Below are 15,765 nucleotides of genomic sequence, written 5' to 3'. Positions count from 1 at the left end.
GCTCACACAGCAGCGAGATGCAGAGGCTGCAGCAGCAGAAGCCAGAAGCCGCGGGCCAGAGGAGCCACGGCAGGAACGTACTGGCTCAGAAGCCTGACCGTGGCTGTAAGATCCTAAGAGAATGAACCACCCAGTCCAGTGAGAGTCCTGCGCTGGGAACCCAAACTGCCAGCAACATCATTAGCAGCAAGTTTACACACCGCGAGAATGCACACCAGGAATCTCAAGTAAGAATCTGTGTCCAGGCACCTGGTAAGATTCTAAGCCACCTGAAGCACGTGTCTGCAAAACAATAGCTAAATACTCATGACGTGACGGGCACTGCCCTTGATAGAAGGACGTTATAAATTCAATTTCTTTAACGGGCAGGACGACACGAGCACCATTTTCTAGGAAATACAGTTCTCCAAGTATTTAGTGCCAAGAAAAGACATGCCTCTTCACTAAATTCATCTCCTCACCTAAATGCAATGCTTTTTGTCAGACAAAAACAAATGCATAACCTGTTACTTTTACTTAGTTTTCAGTCTTGGTTAACATGCCTGATGTCAGTTTTCAATTAAAAAATTACATCCAACTTTCTAGTCAAATGCTCCCTCCCACTAGCTGTCATCTTCACTTTGACTGTGTTACATTTTTAGCATAAGCGCCCAGCTCTTTTATGGAAGGACCCTGGGTCACACAGAGACAGACTGATTATCTGCACCTGGGGATTTCTTTTCTGGGAGTTTAATTTAGACTACCCATTCAATTTCTTTAATGGCTTATAGCACAAGTCAGATTACCTCTGTCATCTAAGTTATATCATCTTGGCACCAAACTGAAAAGTCTGAGCACAGGTAGTTGGTAGTTTTGAAAAAAATGGAGTATTTCTTCCAAATTGTCAAATTTATGTGCAAAAAGTGGTCAAGGTATTCCTTTATTATGCTTTCAATGGCAAAAGTTTGTGTAATATCCCATTTCATTTCTGATATTGGTGATTTGTGTTGTGTCTTCTCTCTTTATCTTTGTCAATCTTGTCTAATTATCAGTAAACCAAGAATTTGAAAGAACAGAGTTCAAAAAATGATAAGAAACCACACACACACCTGATTTTTCCCTGCGTGTTCCATGATCTTCTCGTAGACTATTTCATTCATGATCTGGAAACGCTTGATAGCCTTTTTCTCTGTGATGCCTACATAGGTCTGTTCCAGAGGCACTGGGCGGAAGCTAGAAGACCAACAGTTAGACAAATGAGGCTTCTGGCACAAAATATTGAGAAAATAAATGGTCCTCTTCACTGCCCAGGAGCTCTACTCCTCTTTTTCAGGTTACACCACATCAAAACCCAAAGGCCCTTCCTAAACCCAATCCAACGGAGCTCCTTGGCAAAGGGAAAAGACAACAGGAAGGTCACCTGGCTAAACTTCCCCCTCTCTTCTCATACCTGTTGTCGAAGTAGAAGAGGCCCTTGGCAGGATCAACACGCAGAAACGTGGCCACATCTTCGTAGTTGGGGAGAGTGGCGCTCAGCCCGATGAGCCTGACTTCCTCTTGGGTCATCTCAATGTTCCGGATGGCCCTGGCCACCAACGCTTCCAAGACAGGACCTCTGTCATCATGGAGGAGGTGGATTTCATCCTGAGAAAGGAGAGAGAGCACCTCTAGGACTGGAGAAATGGAGCTTTCCTCAGAGCAGTCGCATTTTGTAGGTACACACCTAGTATGCCACATAAAGACCAGAAAAGGGATCCCAAGCCTGGATAAACCAATGAGGAGACAAAATTTACCCTGAAACACCCCCAGAAATAACATGCTCTCCCGTGAGCTGCTTGGCCATACTTCAGTGAAACAATGCTTTACTACAAGGAAACCTGATACTTCACCCAGAGGTGTATTTCTTTACTGCAAAGGAAGCTTCTGATCAAACCACATTTATATCAAATAAGACTTCACCTCTGGTGAGATTTCACCCTCACTGTGTATCAAATGGCGGATCACAGGGCAGTGCTTCTCACATTTCGGGTTGGACACAAAGCAGCAGGGGACCTTATTAAAATCACACTGCATTTCAGTAACTTTGGGGTGGGGCAGGGACTCTGTATTTCTTTTTAAAAAATATTTTCTTATTTATTTCAGAGCTAAAGGGAGAGGGAAAGAGGGATAGAAACATCAATGATGGGCTCCTTAACACTCTCCACGGGAATTGAGGCAGCAACCCAGGCATATGGCCTTGACTGGAATCGAACCCAGACCCTTCAGTCCACAGGCCAACAATCTATCCACTCAGCCAGACTAACTAGGGCAGGACTGTATTTCTAACAAGACTGAGGAGCCAGGGAGAAAAAAAGACTGAGCAGCCGGAACCGGTTTGGCTCAGGGAATAGAGCGTCGGCCTGCAGACTGAAAGGTCCCGGGTTCGATTCTGGTCAAGGGCATGTACCTTGGTTGCGGGCACATCCCCAGTGGGAGGTGTGAAAGAGGCAGCTGATCGATGGCTCTCATTGATGTTTCTAACTCTCTATCCCTCTCTTCCTCTCTGTAAAAACAATCAATAAAATATATTAAAAAAAAAAAAAAAAAAAAAAAAAAAGACGACGACGACTGAGTAATGAGGCTCCAAAGCAGGAGTCAGCAAAATTTTCCTTAAAGGGCCAGATAGTCAATACTTCAGGCTTATGGGCCACACTTCGTTACAAATACTCAATTCAATCATGGCAGCACAAAAGGAGCTATAAACACTACCTCAACTAAAAGTAAGGCTGTGGACAACAGGGGAATGGGGGCATAAATGGGGGGTTGGAAGGTAATAGGAGAATAAGGACACATATGTAATACCTTAATCAACAAAGAAATTTTAAAATTAAAATAAAAGGCTATGTTCCAACAGACAAAAACCAGCAGCCAAAGCTTGCCGGCCCTCCTCTGGATCACCGAGCATGACGTGAGCTCTCCTTTCTGCTTTCCCAGACAACGTAAACCACACCCACACTCGGGCATTGGTCCGGGCACTTCTGCTTCGATGGAACACAATATCCTGACTCCTCACTCATTCCCTCTGGGAACGGACTATTTGTTTATAAAGTCCTTTGATGTTCTGGGAGATCACAATTAGTTTTTCCTCTGTCTGTTTACATATCTCTCAAAATATTTCAAACATAAAAAAGTTATAAAGAGCCGAGGCCGGTTTGGCTCAGTGGATAGGGCGTCAGCCTGTGGACTGAAGGGCCCCGGGTTCGATTCTGGTCAAGGGCATGTACCTTGGTTGCAGGCACATCCCCAGTGGGGGGGTAGGGGGGGTGTGTGTGCAGGAGGCAGCTAGTCAATGTTTCTCTCTCATCGATGTTTCTAACTTTCTATCCTTCTCCCTTCCTCTCTGTGAAAAATCAATAAAAAAAAAAAGAAACAAAAAGTTATAAAGAATAATATGGCAATCACCTACTGGGAAATTCTCACTGAAGTGCCGACTCTCATTTAATGGTAAAAGCAATGCTGACAACAGAGGTCATTACAAAGGCCAGTGACTGGAGACCAGTTTCTGAACCAGACAAGTGCCCCTGCTTACCAGAATGATGAGCCGCACAAGCTGGGTGTAGGTGCGCTCCCCGCCCTTGCGGGTAATGATGTCCCACTTCTCAGGGGTGCAGACAATGATCTGAGTGGCACTGATCTCCTCCTTGCACAGCTGGTGGTCGCCAGTCAGTTCTGCAACAGTGATGCCATATGTGGCCAGGCGCTGGTGGAGGAAAGGCAGGTCAGGCAAGAATGCCTGCAGGGGGCCTTGGCACCAAACTGTCTGAGAAGTCTGGCACAGGGCATTGGCAGTAGGTATCAACCCATCAAGGCAACAGCAGGTGAATTAGATCAACCTAAGAACAAATCCAAGTTTACACTTGGGCAAGTGAAGCAAGGCTCTCCGGGAGCGCCACACACAAGGGGAAATGGAAAGGTGCAAACCACAGGGCCTGGTCTGGCAGCAGCAGGTCTTTATCAACCCCGCCACACGAGGGCCACACAGCTACTCCCACAGTGCCCAGGAGAACGGGAGAAAACTGCTGTGCACAGGGTGACAGAAAGATGACACAACCTTGCCAAGGCCAGAAAAGGCCAAAGACATTCTTGGTACAGAAACACGCTGTACTTGGGCCAAGTACCACCTTTGAAGTGGAAACGCCAGCTGAGGCACTGCAGAGACGCCCTGACACCGGCAGCACCTTCGGGAGGAGCCCACCCTTACCTTCCCAAAGCTGCCCACCATCTCCTGCACCAGGGAGCGCATCGGGGCGATGTAGATGATCTTGAAGTTGTCCACGTTGATAGTGCCGTCCGGGTTAATGTGCTTCCCGATCTCGCGGAGCATGCACATCAGGGCCACGTTGGTCTTCCCGGCGCCCTGCGACAGAGGCCGGGGATGAGGAGGCCCGTTTACTTACTCCTGTGGACTTACCACCAAAACAGACTAGAGCACGTCCGGAACTTTAATCATCCACTCAACATCTCCTCCACCAAAGAACGAAGAATTGGGGGTGTGGGTGGAGATGAACCCTCTTGCCACCAAAATCAGACACCACATTCCCCTAAGAAGCGGCAGCGGCAGTGCTCACCGTGGGAGCGCACAGCAGCAGGTTCTCGTCTGTCTCCAGGGCAGCCCGGTAGAGCTTACTCTGGATCCGGTTCAGTGTCTTGAAGCCCTCGAATCCGGCCTGGGCGTACTTGGGCAGCTTCTCCACTGGCAGCAGTTGCTGGAAGAAGAAAGATATTTCCACTCACCCGGCAGCACCTGAGCAGGGTCTCCAGGACCACATCTCCTGGCAAGGTCCCTGAGCTCTCCCCACCGGAGGCCAGACCAGAGGGGTCAGTATTGTCCCCTGGTTCAAAATCAGAATGAGAAAGCTTCCACTTCTGGAATAAACTGTCCACGAGACAAGGCCACATGTGGTCAATGAGCTGAGATCCTGACAGGAAGGGAGGTGAGTTGAGGAGAAAACCGAGAGAAGCAAGGAACTCACTTCCTCGGAGCCGAAGGGCTTGGGCTTCAGAGCAGGCACGTGCACCTCCTCGTAGCCTTTGCGCTGGCGCCGGAAGGATCCATCTGGAAGCTGACAGCGCTTGTTGGCCATGAAGTGGCTCCCTTGGGTAAAAACCAGGTCCTCCAAGTCCAGAACCTGCCTCGGAGCCAAAGCCTGACAGCAGGAAAAACAGAAAAACAAAGTGAGGAGGCCGAGCAAAGGCGCTTCCACCACCACAGCCTGGACAGGGCCGAGCACCCACCTCCCCGCCCTGGTCCAGATCCATGGTTTCCAGGTCGGTGTCCATGCGGGACTGCCGCACCCGCTCCCTCCGGGACCGCTCCTCCTGCAATGGGAAAGAGAAAAGGATCAGTGATTTATGACCACTTCTCAGTCCCTCCTTAGCCGAGTTTGACTCATGGTTGCTGACCAGCAATCCCAAACCAGAAAGACAGCCCTTATGTTCAGATACCTGCCCCAGGGGCCACCAGATGATGGAAACAAGAAACAGCTTTAAAGCAACAATGCATAATGTGGGATTTCAAAAGCAGACGGTCAGCCATTCAGCACTGACGGCTCTCCCTCTTCAGCAAACACACGTCCTTTCCTTTCCTTTTAGGAGATACCATGATTTACTGCACAAACAGGAAAGGGCCCGCAGGGCTGGACTCCCAACCACAACAGTGTGAACTTGTCGGTTCTTATCTGTGCCACTGACAAACCTCAAAACATTTAGATATAAATACTTTACTTCTTCATCTTCCAGTTAGGAGGCATTTAGCTTTATGCTGCTATCTTCTAACTGATGCCTCTTTTCCAAACCAAACACTCCAGCTCCAGACTCAGACAGAAAAGCCAGCCCAGCCCTTACCCGGATCAGATCCTCCTTCTCCGTCTCGTGGAGCTGGTAAAGAAACTTGGATAACTCCGGATCAGCTTCCATCTTTCCCATGATCCTTTCCTTTTCAGCTTCACTCTGTGCACTGGCCAGCAAGGTGCAATATAAAACTGTCAACAGCAAAAGAAGAGAAGGTGAGAGGCAGAGAATAAAATCAACTTTAAGCCTCGGGGTAGAAAGGAAATGAACAAAACACACGCTGAAGCCATGACAACAGCCCCAGGCACACGTGCTCGCCGCTACAGAAGGGCACTGTGACTCACTCATCATCCTGTGCTGCCGCAGCACTTTAATAAAATCGAACGTATTGAAACCGAGCAGCAGCACCAGCTGGTTCTCACACTCCCGGTCATCGCTGGCCGTCTGCAGAGAAGATAACACCACGATTAAGGACGCAGACATCTGCTCCATACACTGTCCATCCCCAAAGATACTCTAAATGCAAATATATGACCTTGGCCATACCTTTAAGATTTCCAACACTTCGTCTGCCTTCTTCTGCGATACAATGGCATCATCGTAGAAGCGACTGAGCTGCCGCTGCAGCCAAAACGCATCGATGTCCCGAGGGTGCAAATCCTTCTTCTTAGAACTCATCAGCTCACCAGAGGCTACAAGCTGCACAAGCACCAGGCACTGAGCTCACCACGACTGTCTGCCCAACTACTTCGTCATCACCCTGCAGAGGAGCGCTACCCGCCACCTGCAGCCCAGCTCTGGAAAGAGCTTTCCCGGGGAAAGAAAAGTCTGCTATCCTGAGTTTGGAAACACACCAAACTCATCAACATATCCCATCAATACATGCCCCTGGGAGGGAGGTTGACTGACTAAAATCAAATAAGGAAACAGAGACCATAAATGTTTATTACAGCTCACACTATAAAAAAGGAGCTCAAGCCTGGCTGGTGTGGCCCAATGGTTCAGCATGATCAGGAATGAAAAGGTCGACTTCGATTCCTGGTCAGAGCACATGCCCAGGATGCAGGCTCAATCCCCAGTAGGGGGAGTGTAGAAAGATGATCGATGTTTCTCTCTCATCAATGTTTTTCTCTCTCTATCCCTCTCCCTTCCTCTCTCTCTAAAAACAAACAATGAAATAAAAAGGGAGCTCAATAAACGATATGGGAAGGACCTGGCCTGCAGACTTGGGGCAAGAGCAGACCATACTCACATTAGCTGAGAGGGTGCAGCGCACCACAGCCTCATCCCCTTCCATGTCGTCATCGGATGCCTCTTCTCGAACTTCCCCGTAAGCATCCTCATCGCCTTCCTGTGGAAAGAGCCGAAACCCAACCCATGATTCGGAGCGGATTCTGACATCACCACAGAACCTCTCCCGAGTCACTTAAGGTTGGTTAGCACAACTGGGACCAGGTCCAGCCTTACCCAGAGTCCATTAAATGGGATGACCTCGGTATGCAAGTACCTAAGTCCTCGTGGCATGGCTTCATAAGGTGCGTCTACTCTCTCTTCTGCTTTTCACTGGAGGCCGCCACAAAGGCAACCAACTGGGCCACGGTCCCCATACACACACAGTCAGTTTACTGTATGTAAAAAGGAGCTAGCAGCTGGCAGGAGATACGAGCTCTGCAGAAGCATGCTTGGATCCGGAAGTGCATGCTCACTCGTCTTTACTTACACACAGACTCACACTACACTATGGACTCAGCACAGTATTATGTTTAAAGCAGGTACTTAATAAGTATTTGTTAGATGAATGAGATCTACAAGCAAAGCATTGCTACTTAAACTCTGAAATTCTATCGATATTACTTGTACTGCAGGAAGAAGCTTAGCAGTCAACTATTTCACTCATCACATTTGATAGTGAAACTGAAGCAAAATGACCTGCCCAACATACAGGACCAAAATTCAGACCTCCTGACTCCCAGCTTGGTGCTCTCTCCCACTCTTCTGTGCTGCCCCTCTTCCCGTCCTAGGATATATTCCAAGGCCAGCATTTTCCCTTCATGAGCCAAACCCAACCACTGAGAAATCTAGGGAAACTTTGCAAAGATTTTCAAGAGCCCCCTTGTTTCCTATTAGTTATAGTCAAGCAATTATGATTAGGTCATAAACCTCAGTGGCTACTGCAACCGTTATTTAAAGCAACCATACAAAACATGCCCATGCTCTTGGGCAAATGTACATCTTTTGAAACTGGCAGTAGGACAGAGCACTGACCGGTGGGACATTATCACAATAAGATTAAAATGTAGTTAAAATGTGGCAGCATACTCTTTCAGTACAGTGGTGCCTCACACAACGAACTTAATTCGTTCCAGGAGCAAGTTTGTTATGCGAAAAGTTCATTATGTGAAACGCGTTTTCCCGTAACAATACATGTTAAAAAAAATAATTCGTTCTGTAGCATAAAATATGCTAAGATGACATTAAAAAAAAGATAAATTTTTTGTTATTATTTTTATTTAGATACATCTAAAAACATAATTTAAAAAAAAAAAAAAAAACACATTTTTTTTAATTTTAAGACAGACTAAGTAGAGTCTACCGAATCTTGCACATCTTCATCCATTTTCTGCTTTTTGGCCGATGGTTTCATGAAAAACCTGTCCAAAGTCGTTTGTTTTTCTCTTTTCTCCAACATCTGCCGGAAATAACGGACAAGAGTATCGGAGTAAAGATCGTTGATCCTGTTTGCTTCAGCTGAATCCGGATAGTGGGCATTGGTAAACTCCTGAACTGCTTTCCATTTGACCAGGATGTTCTTGATGTCAGCAGTTGGGATTGGTTGATTGTTTGATTGTTGCTCCTCGTTATCAGATGACGCTTCCCTTTGAGCATTGTCCTGTTGCTGGACCAGAAGTGCTTGAAGCTCTTCAGTTGTCAGCTCTTCTTCTTGTTCCTCAATAAGCTCCTCTACATCCTCTTCCTCTACCTCTAATTCCAACCTGTGATGATGTCCTTCACCACTTCTGTGTCATCAACTACTGCTTCTTCCTGGGTCCACGAAGGCACAAGCATCTTCCAAGCAGAAATGAGGGTCCTTTGTGACACTTCTTCCCAGGCTTTCTGTATAAGTCGTATTGCCATAAGGACATCAAATTTCTCCTTCCAAAACTTTCGGACAGTCATATTGTCTCCACCAAACTCGCATTCTTCAAACACCTTATTAAAGAGGGCTCTAATGTAGAGTTTTTTAAAGTTCGCAATAACTTGCTGATCCATTGGCTGAAGAATGGATGTGGTGTTTGGTGGCAAATACTGCACCTTGATAAAAGGATAATTTTCCTGCAATATTTCCTCTAGGTCTTTTGGGTGAGAAGGGGCATTGTCAAGTATCAGAAGGGCTTTGAGCGGCAGTTCTTTTTCCAGCAAGAATTTCTTCATGGCAGGAGCAAAGGTTTCCAGAATCCATTCGTTGAAGATAACTTGGGTCACCCAGGCTTTTTGATTGGACTTCCAATGGACGGGCAGTTTGGACTTAATAACGTTATCTTTCTTGAAAATTCTTGGATTTTCAGAGTGATAAACCAATAGAGGTTTGATCTTGAGGTCTCCGCTGGCATTAGACGAAAACATAAGGGTAAGTCTGTCCTTCATGGCTTTGTGTCCTGGCAATTTCTTCTCCTCTTTTGTAATGAAGGTTCTGCTCGGCATTCTTTTCCAGAAAAGACCCGTTTCATCGGCATTGAACACTTGTTGTGGGCAGTATCCTTCATCCTTAATACATTTTTGAAAGTTAATAGAGAACTTTTCTGCTTCTTTCTTGTCAGCACTGCCAGCCTCACCATGCATAGTAACGCTGTGGATTCCACACCTTTTCTTAAATCTAAAAAACCACCCCCTGCTGGCTTTGAATTCTTCTTCATTATCTTGATTGCTGCTACTTCCAGGGACGTTTTTCTTTAGATCGTCATAAATTCTCTTGGCTTTGTGACAGATAATATCTTGGGTTGTTACGTCACCTTTCACCTGCCTGTCCTTAATCCAAATCGCTAATAGCCTCTCCATTTCCTCGTGGATTGAAGACCTATGTTTTTCATGAAATAGTTTTGATACTCCTTTGGCTACTTTGGCTGATTTGATTGCATCCTTATTTGTCAAAATGGTGAAAATGGTGGTCTTGCTGAGGCCAAACTCTTTGACGAGGTCACACTGTTTTACCCCACATTCACTCCTTCTAATTATTTCCTGTTTCATTTCAACAGAAATCACCTTCCTGCTTTTTTTAGAAGCCATGATATAAAAAAAATATTGAGTTTAACTTAAAAGGACGACTGCCGTGATACGTGCGTGATTTAATTCGTAATGAAGAACGATTGCCGCGATACGTGCTTAAGTTAAGCGCAGTGACTAACGACTGCCTGCAGTGCCTGCGCGGAAGGATGCAATACATCGGCAGCGATCGTGGAAGCTCGGGCGAAGCAGTCGTGGAAGCTCGGGCGACTTCGTTGTGTGAAACGAAGTTCGTTGTATGAATCATGAAATGAAGTTCGTTGTGTGCAGCGTTCTCTGTGCGAGGCGTTCTTTATGCGAGGCACCACTGTATATCTTTCTTTTTGCTGATGCACTTAGTTTATTTTAAATTACTGCATTGATTTATAAGTTTAATTTGCTTTATAAAACCTGAAGATGATAATTTCAAAAAACAAGAATAAACTAGGTCCATTTGTTTTACACTCACCTCCTCATCAGACTCAAACTGTACATTCACACCATAGGTCTCATCAATGTTGTCATCTGAAACAAGGAGGGATTAGAGAAACAGTAATGAATGAGGCACTATAGAGCGCTTTTTCTCCGCAAATGCACGACTCTCCTCAGGACAGATGTCGGTGGGTCTAAGGACTCACAGACACTTAAGGATCAACACAAGAGAGTCATCCGTACTGCCAACAATGAAGCCTGCTCTGACCAGCCAGCCTTGGATGTGACCTGTTCTGCCTGCTCAACCACTTGAGTCTCCCAGGCTCTGCCCAATCCCCCTTCCCCATCCCATCCTATATAAAGCCCTAATATGCAAACCAACCGAATGGCGGAACAACAGGCCACTATGATGCACACTGACCACCAGTGGGCAGACGCTCAATGTAGGACCTGCACCCCGGTGGTTAGTGCACTCCCAAAGGGGGAGCACCGCTCAGCCAGAAGCCAGGCTCCTGGCAAGCATGGCTGCAGTTGGTTGGAGTCTCTCCTGCCTCCATGGCAGGCAGACATCCCCCAAGGGGCCCCAGACTGCCAGAAGGCGTGCACTGGGCCTCTAATGTTCTATATAATAAAAGAGTAAGAAATGGCTTCTGTTATCAGGATTCCGGTATGCATCAATCATAACTCCTCAAAACACACCAAACAGGTTATGGGAACTGACACATCCAGCTGTTTTAATGACTGAAGCTAGAAGGCCACATTTAGGGATCATCAGTCAGTTAATATGAGCAGGACATAAGCTCGATTACCCATATTCTGGATTTCCTTGTCTCCGCCATAGTCTGTGATCTTCTTGCCCAAGTTCACCAGCACATGGTATCTGGTATCATCTGTCTGCCCCAGCAACAGGTCAATCTCCTTTCTCCTTTCCTTGTCACGAAGCTTTTCATTCTTTAGGACAGCTAGAACTTCATCAGCTGCCCCACAAAGAATATCACGTGGCTGGTCACAAAAACACACACAAAACAATAAAAACATTTAGAACAGAGAGGCACCACACCACAGTCCAGCTTTATGTGACAACTAGTCACACCCCCTTAAAACCTGTATAGGAGGTTCTGATCATTTTCATTAACATTAATGAAAAATGCCACCATTGCCCACCAGTGTGCTCAGTGGTTGAGCATCAAACCATGAACAAAGAGTTCAATTCTCGGTCAGGGCTATGGTTGTGGGCTTGATCCCCAATAGGGGGCATGCAAGAGGCAGCCAATCTATTATTATCTCTCATCAATGATATTTATATCTTTCTCCACCTTTCCCTCCCTCTCTGAAATCAATAAAAATATATTTAAATAAAAAATATGGTGGTCTGAGGAAGCAGGACATGACTTCCGCTAGTCTGCCATATTTCTCCAGATCTCCCTCTAGCCCGCCAAACTTTTGGTAATTCTGTCCTCACCTCCTCTAGCACCCGCCTCACCAGAGCCTCTCTGAGCCTCATAAAGGTCCTGAATCTCACCACACACATACACTGGGGTTAAGAGCAGATTCTGGGCACTGACTACAGGGCTCTTAACCTGGCTCTGCAAATACAACCTTTGTGACCTGGGGAAATCACATAACTATTCTTTGCCTCACATCTCTGCTCAATAAAACTGAAAACGAGTGTTAGCAGCACCTAATCATAGAGCTAACATGAGGACTATAAGACAGAAGACATGCAAAGTGCTATCCCACATAAAGTAAGTCTCAGCAAGCTGACACAGCCCTCAGAGGGACACTACAGACAAGGGTCTCCTGGCTCCTTCCCGCTGTCACTCTCTCCCTCTCCAGAACCATGACGTCACCCTCTGGCTGCCTCACCTGGTCCCCAAGGGCAGCCTGGATGAAGCTGAGCAGCACTTCGTAGGTCTCCCGGGTTTCTTTGGTTTTGGGCTTGTAGATGATGCCCACCATCTCATCGATGCCCTCCGAGAGCAGCGTGTACCCCTTCATCTTGTTGATGTCGTGCCGGTCCTCGTCACGCTTTCTTCGCCTAACGGACACACAGCGAGATGGTCAGTAGGCAGGACCTTCCCTCCCAAAGGCAGGACTATCAGGCCCCACCCCTCTCCTTCCCAGCTCCATGGAACACAGGTAACATCTGGTGTTTCAGAAAACTTTCTAACCAGAGCAACGGTAGCTCCAAAGGAATCTACTGCCATTGAGTCCCAACAAATTATAACAGAATGGGTAAAGAAGTCATATTTTGCAAAGTAGAACCAATAATGCATTAACTTATTTCAAACGTAACTACTTTAATCAAAACTGAGCCTACAAATTTTTGAGACTTCATGGGAGGAGAAAAAACAGGGGTGAGATGGAATAGAATGAGTTTTTAAATTTAAAACATATCCTCCAAAAAAGTAAAAAATAACAAAAAACCTGTTATTTATACCATGGATGCTTGAATATTAGTTTAAAAACTTTATAAAAGTAGAAAATGGAAAACAGCAGAAGGAAGAAGTGGTGGGAAGTTAGTAATGGAAGAAAAATGTTACTGAGACAAGGGAACAGCAAGGGTCTTGAAAATATCAGAAAGAATATTAAAATCTCTCTATGGACCAAAAAAGCATATGTTAGAAAAAGGTCTACAAGTTGGGACTCCACCCCACCTGTACGGTGGTCAGTGTCCTGTCAGCACCAGCAATGGCCATGGCCTCAGCCCTTGGGACATATGTAATACTTTCAATAATAAAGATAATAAACAAATAAATAAAATTAGCAATGAACTGGGGTTGGGTATGTGGAGTTTAAAATTTCAAATGTGTTGACTTCTCTATTTACTCCTGGGGGCATTTTATAACAATGATTTTAATTTATCTTTTCACTAGAGAAAAATGACCATTATATCCTCTTACTGTGCTGAAACCTTTTATATAATTCAGAATGACTTAAAATATTGAAATATTTATACAGCATGGTAAAGCAAACTCTAGAAACGTGATGTTTCAATAGCTTCTATGTATGTCATTTACCTATATGTCTATAAATACATCTAAGTACATATCCATATATTTATACATAACGTTTCATGATTTAGAACAGGGTTGGGGAACCTTTCTTCTGCCAAGGGCCATTGGATACTTATAGCATCATTCTCAGGACATACAAAATTACCAACTTAAAAATTAGGTTGCTATGCTTGGCCAAACATTTAATAAACTCACTCCTACTGCCTTGGCAGGGCCAGACGAAATGATGTTATGGGCCTTAAATAGCCCCAGAGCCAGATGTTCCCCACCTCTGATTTAGAGAATCATGGGAAGAAGACAGATCAAAGATAAAAGTGTACTATGAATTTCTTCCGCATTAAACAAATTAAAATTTTTTCCTATTTTTAATGTATTTGGGATTCAGTACTGATTGCATGTGTATGGACTCGCAACACTACAATCAAGGGTGCATTTGGAAAATGATTTGTCCATATGTTCAGAAACTCTTGTTCGTAGGCTGCTGAAGACAATAGGATTTTATTTTATTTTTCTATATGTCCAAAGACCATAGAGTTTATTTGATGCATTAACTGATTTTAGAGATTTTTCTCATATACACCTTGTAAAAAAACTGTATAGAGTTAGATAAATTGTACTGTGCCAAATATAAACTAACTTTTTGAGTAGTTTTGGTAGCAAACCAAAGCTCAAGTATCACTCAGGGTTTTAGCTGGCTGCTGTTTGCATAGGGTCATTTACACCTGATAAGTTGCAAACACTTGTTTCCACTTAAATCACTTTTAAAAATTACTTAAAAGAAGGGCATAAGGTGAATTCCGCCATCTTCCTTAAACTTCCTTAAAAAAGAGAAGAAAAAAGGGACAGCAAATACTTTTGTCTAAAAGTTGTTTTCCCCTAAGGGACACTTGTTATGGCCTTCTAAATGTATGCTGTTTTCACCTTCACTGTGTTGTTTTAATGCCACGGATGTCTCATCCTGTACCCAGCATTTCAGCAAAAATGCTGCTCAATTGCTCAAAGGAAGATGGTCTTTGCATATAAAGAAAATCATTCTCGCCTGAGTACTCACTTGGCTCTTCTTTCCTCCTGCATCTGTGGTTTGGTCCGCTGAGCCTTATCTCCCATCCGGGTGCCCTCCAGCTTCCCAACCAGGGATAGCACCTCTCCTGTGGGTTCATCCCGGCGGGTCCGATCAATGAGAGAACGGTCAGCTTGGAGTACAAGATTCGAGTTCTGAAACAGATCACAATATTATCAAAGCTCCGACGTGAGCAAAGCCAATTCCTACATCACAAGTACACCAGCGGATAACAAAGGAAATAAAAATCAGAGCGACTAAGCACTGATGATCACTAGTCGAAATAGAAAGATGTTTTCCTGAAGGAGAGAGAGCGCGTGAGCAAAGGGCGAGCAAATCAGTAGACCAATGCGGCTCCTAACGCTGCCCCATCCCACCCTGGGAAAGTGCTGGGCATGCTGGGGGTGACATCTGGGAGGGGGCGGGTACAGCGCTGAGAGATCGGATCTCCCCCCGCCTTCGTGGTCCTCCTAGGCCTTCAGGCTGAAACCGCTTTCCCCAGCCTCCGGCTCCCCGCTGGGCTCGGAGCCCGCGCCCTCCGCGAGCCCCCACGCACCGCCTTGTACTCGTACTGCAGGCTCCGGGCGGTCACATCCGCCATGGCGGCGGCTGCTCTGGGGCTCCGCGATCTGCTCTCCCAAACGGCAAGCTCAGAGCTCTACTCCGCAGACCAACGCAGGGAAGACGCGCCGGAGGCAAAGAGAAACGAGCTCCCTTCCGCTTCCGGGTCGCGTGCCGGAAGTGCGGAAGGGCGTGTCTTCGGCCGGAGCCCGGCGTTGCAGGAGGCCTGTTCCCGTTCCCGGAAGCCGGAACCTCGGACTCAGAGTCCGATCATTTGTGCCAGAGCGGACCCAGGACCAATACTCTCCCCCCACCTCGAGCTCCGGCCTTGGACCCCAAGACTCTTAACTTCAGGACAAACGTAGGCCTCCTTTCCCGTCTAACTCAAGCACTTTCTTTCTGGCCACTAGCTGGGATTATGCATGCAGGGAAGGGTCCTTATCCCCATTTCCGGCTGGAAGCTGAAGAAGCCATCAAATGAATGTAGTGTAAGTGTGTGTAACTGATGTCTTCCTTTGGGTTTCTCTTCTATATTTAAGAACTGGCACTAGCTAGTTTGGCTCAATGGATAGAGCGTCAGCCAGTGGACTGAAAGGTCCCAGGTTGGGTTCTAGCCAAGGGCACGTG

At 46.0% G+C, this 15,765-nt stretch overlaps 1 protein-coding gene across 4 annotated transcripts in view; it reads right to left on the bottom strand.

Annotated features, from left to right (window-relative positions):
• Positions 1-15,290, bottom strand: part of SNRNP200 (small nuclear ribonucleoprotein U5 subunit 200) — a 30,411-nt gene extending 15,121 nt beyond the window's left edge. For all 4 annotated transcript variants that reach the window (XR_004990734.2, XR_004990736.2, XR_004990735.2 and 1 more), the window contains exons 1-16: positions 15,134-15,290; positions 14,569-14,732; positions 12,367-12,538; positions 11,310-11,502; positions 10,538-10,593; positions 7,061-7,159; positions 6,355-6,507; positions 6,153-6,252; positions 5,863-5,999; positions 5,254-5,337; positions 4,992-5,165; positions 4,587-4,724; positions 4,220-4,375; positions 3,548-3,718; positions 1,430-1,623; positions 1,089-1,212 (exon numbers count right to left, since the gene is read on the bottom strand). Coding sequence is in view for 1 of the 4 variants with exons in the window: in XM_036454032.2 (XP_036309925.1) it covers positions 1,089-1,212; positions 1,430-1,623; positions 3,548-3,718; positions 4,220-4,375; positions 4,587-4,724; positions 4,992-5,165; positions 5,254-5,337; positions 5,863-5,999; positions 6,153-6,252; positions 6,355-6,507; positions 7,061-7,159; positions 10,538-10,593; positions 11,310-11,502; positions 12,367-12,538; positions 14,569-14,732; positions 15,134-15,178 (2,160 nt within the window). In the remaining 3 variants the exon portion in view is untranslated. The remainder of the gene's footprint in view (positions 1-1,088; positions 1,213-1,429; positions 1,624-3,547; positions 3,719-4,219; positions 4,376-4,586; positions 4,725-4,991; positions 5,166-5,253; positions 5,338-5,862; positions 6,000-6,152; positions 6,253-6,354; positions 6,508-7,060; positions 7,160-10,537; positions 10,594-11,309; positions 11,503-12,366; positions 12,539-14,568; positions 14,733-15,133) is intronic.
• Between the last annotated feature and the right edge of the window lie 475 nt (positions 15,291-15,765).

This window comes from Pipistrellus kuhlii, unplaced genomic scaffold (assembly GCF_014108245.1).
Source record: "Pipistrellus kuhlii isolate mPipKuh1 unplaced genomic scaffold, mPipKuh1.p scaffold_m20_p_27, whole genome shotgun sequence".
Classification (NCBI taxonomy): domain Eukaryota; kingdom Metazoa; phylum Chordata; class Mammalia; order Chiroptera; family Vespertilionidae; genus Pipistrellus; species Pipistrellus kuhlii.
This window is presented reverse-complemented; position numbering and strand designations above follow the sequence as displayed.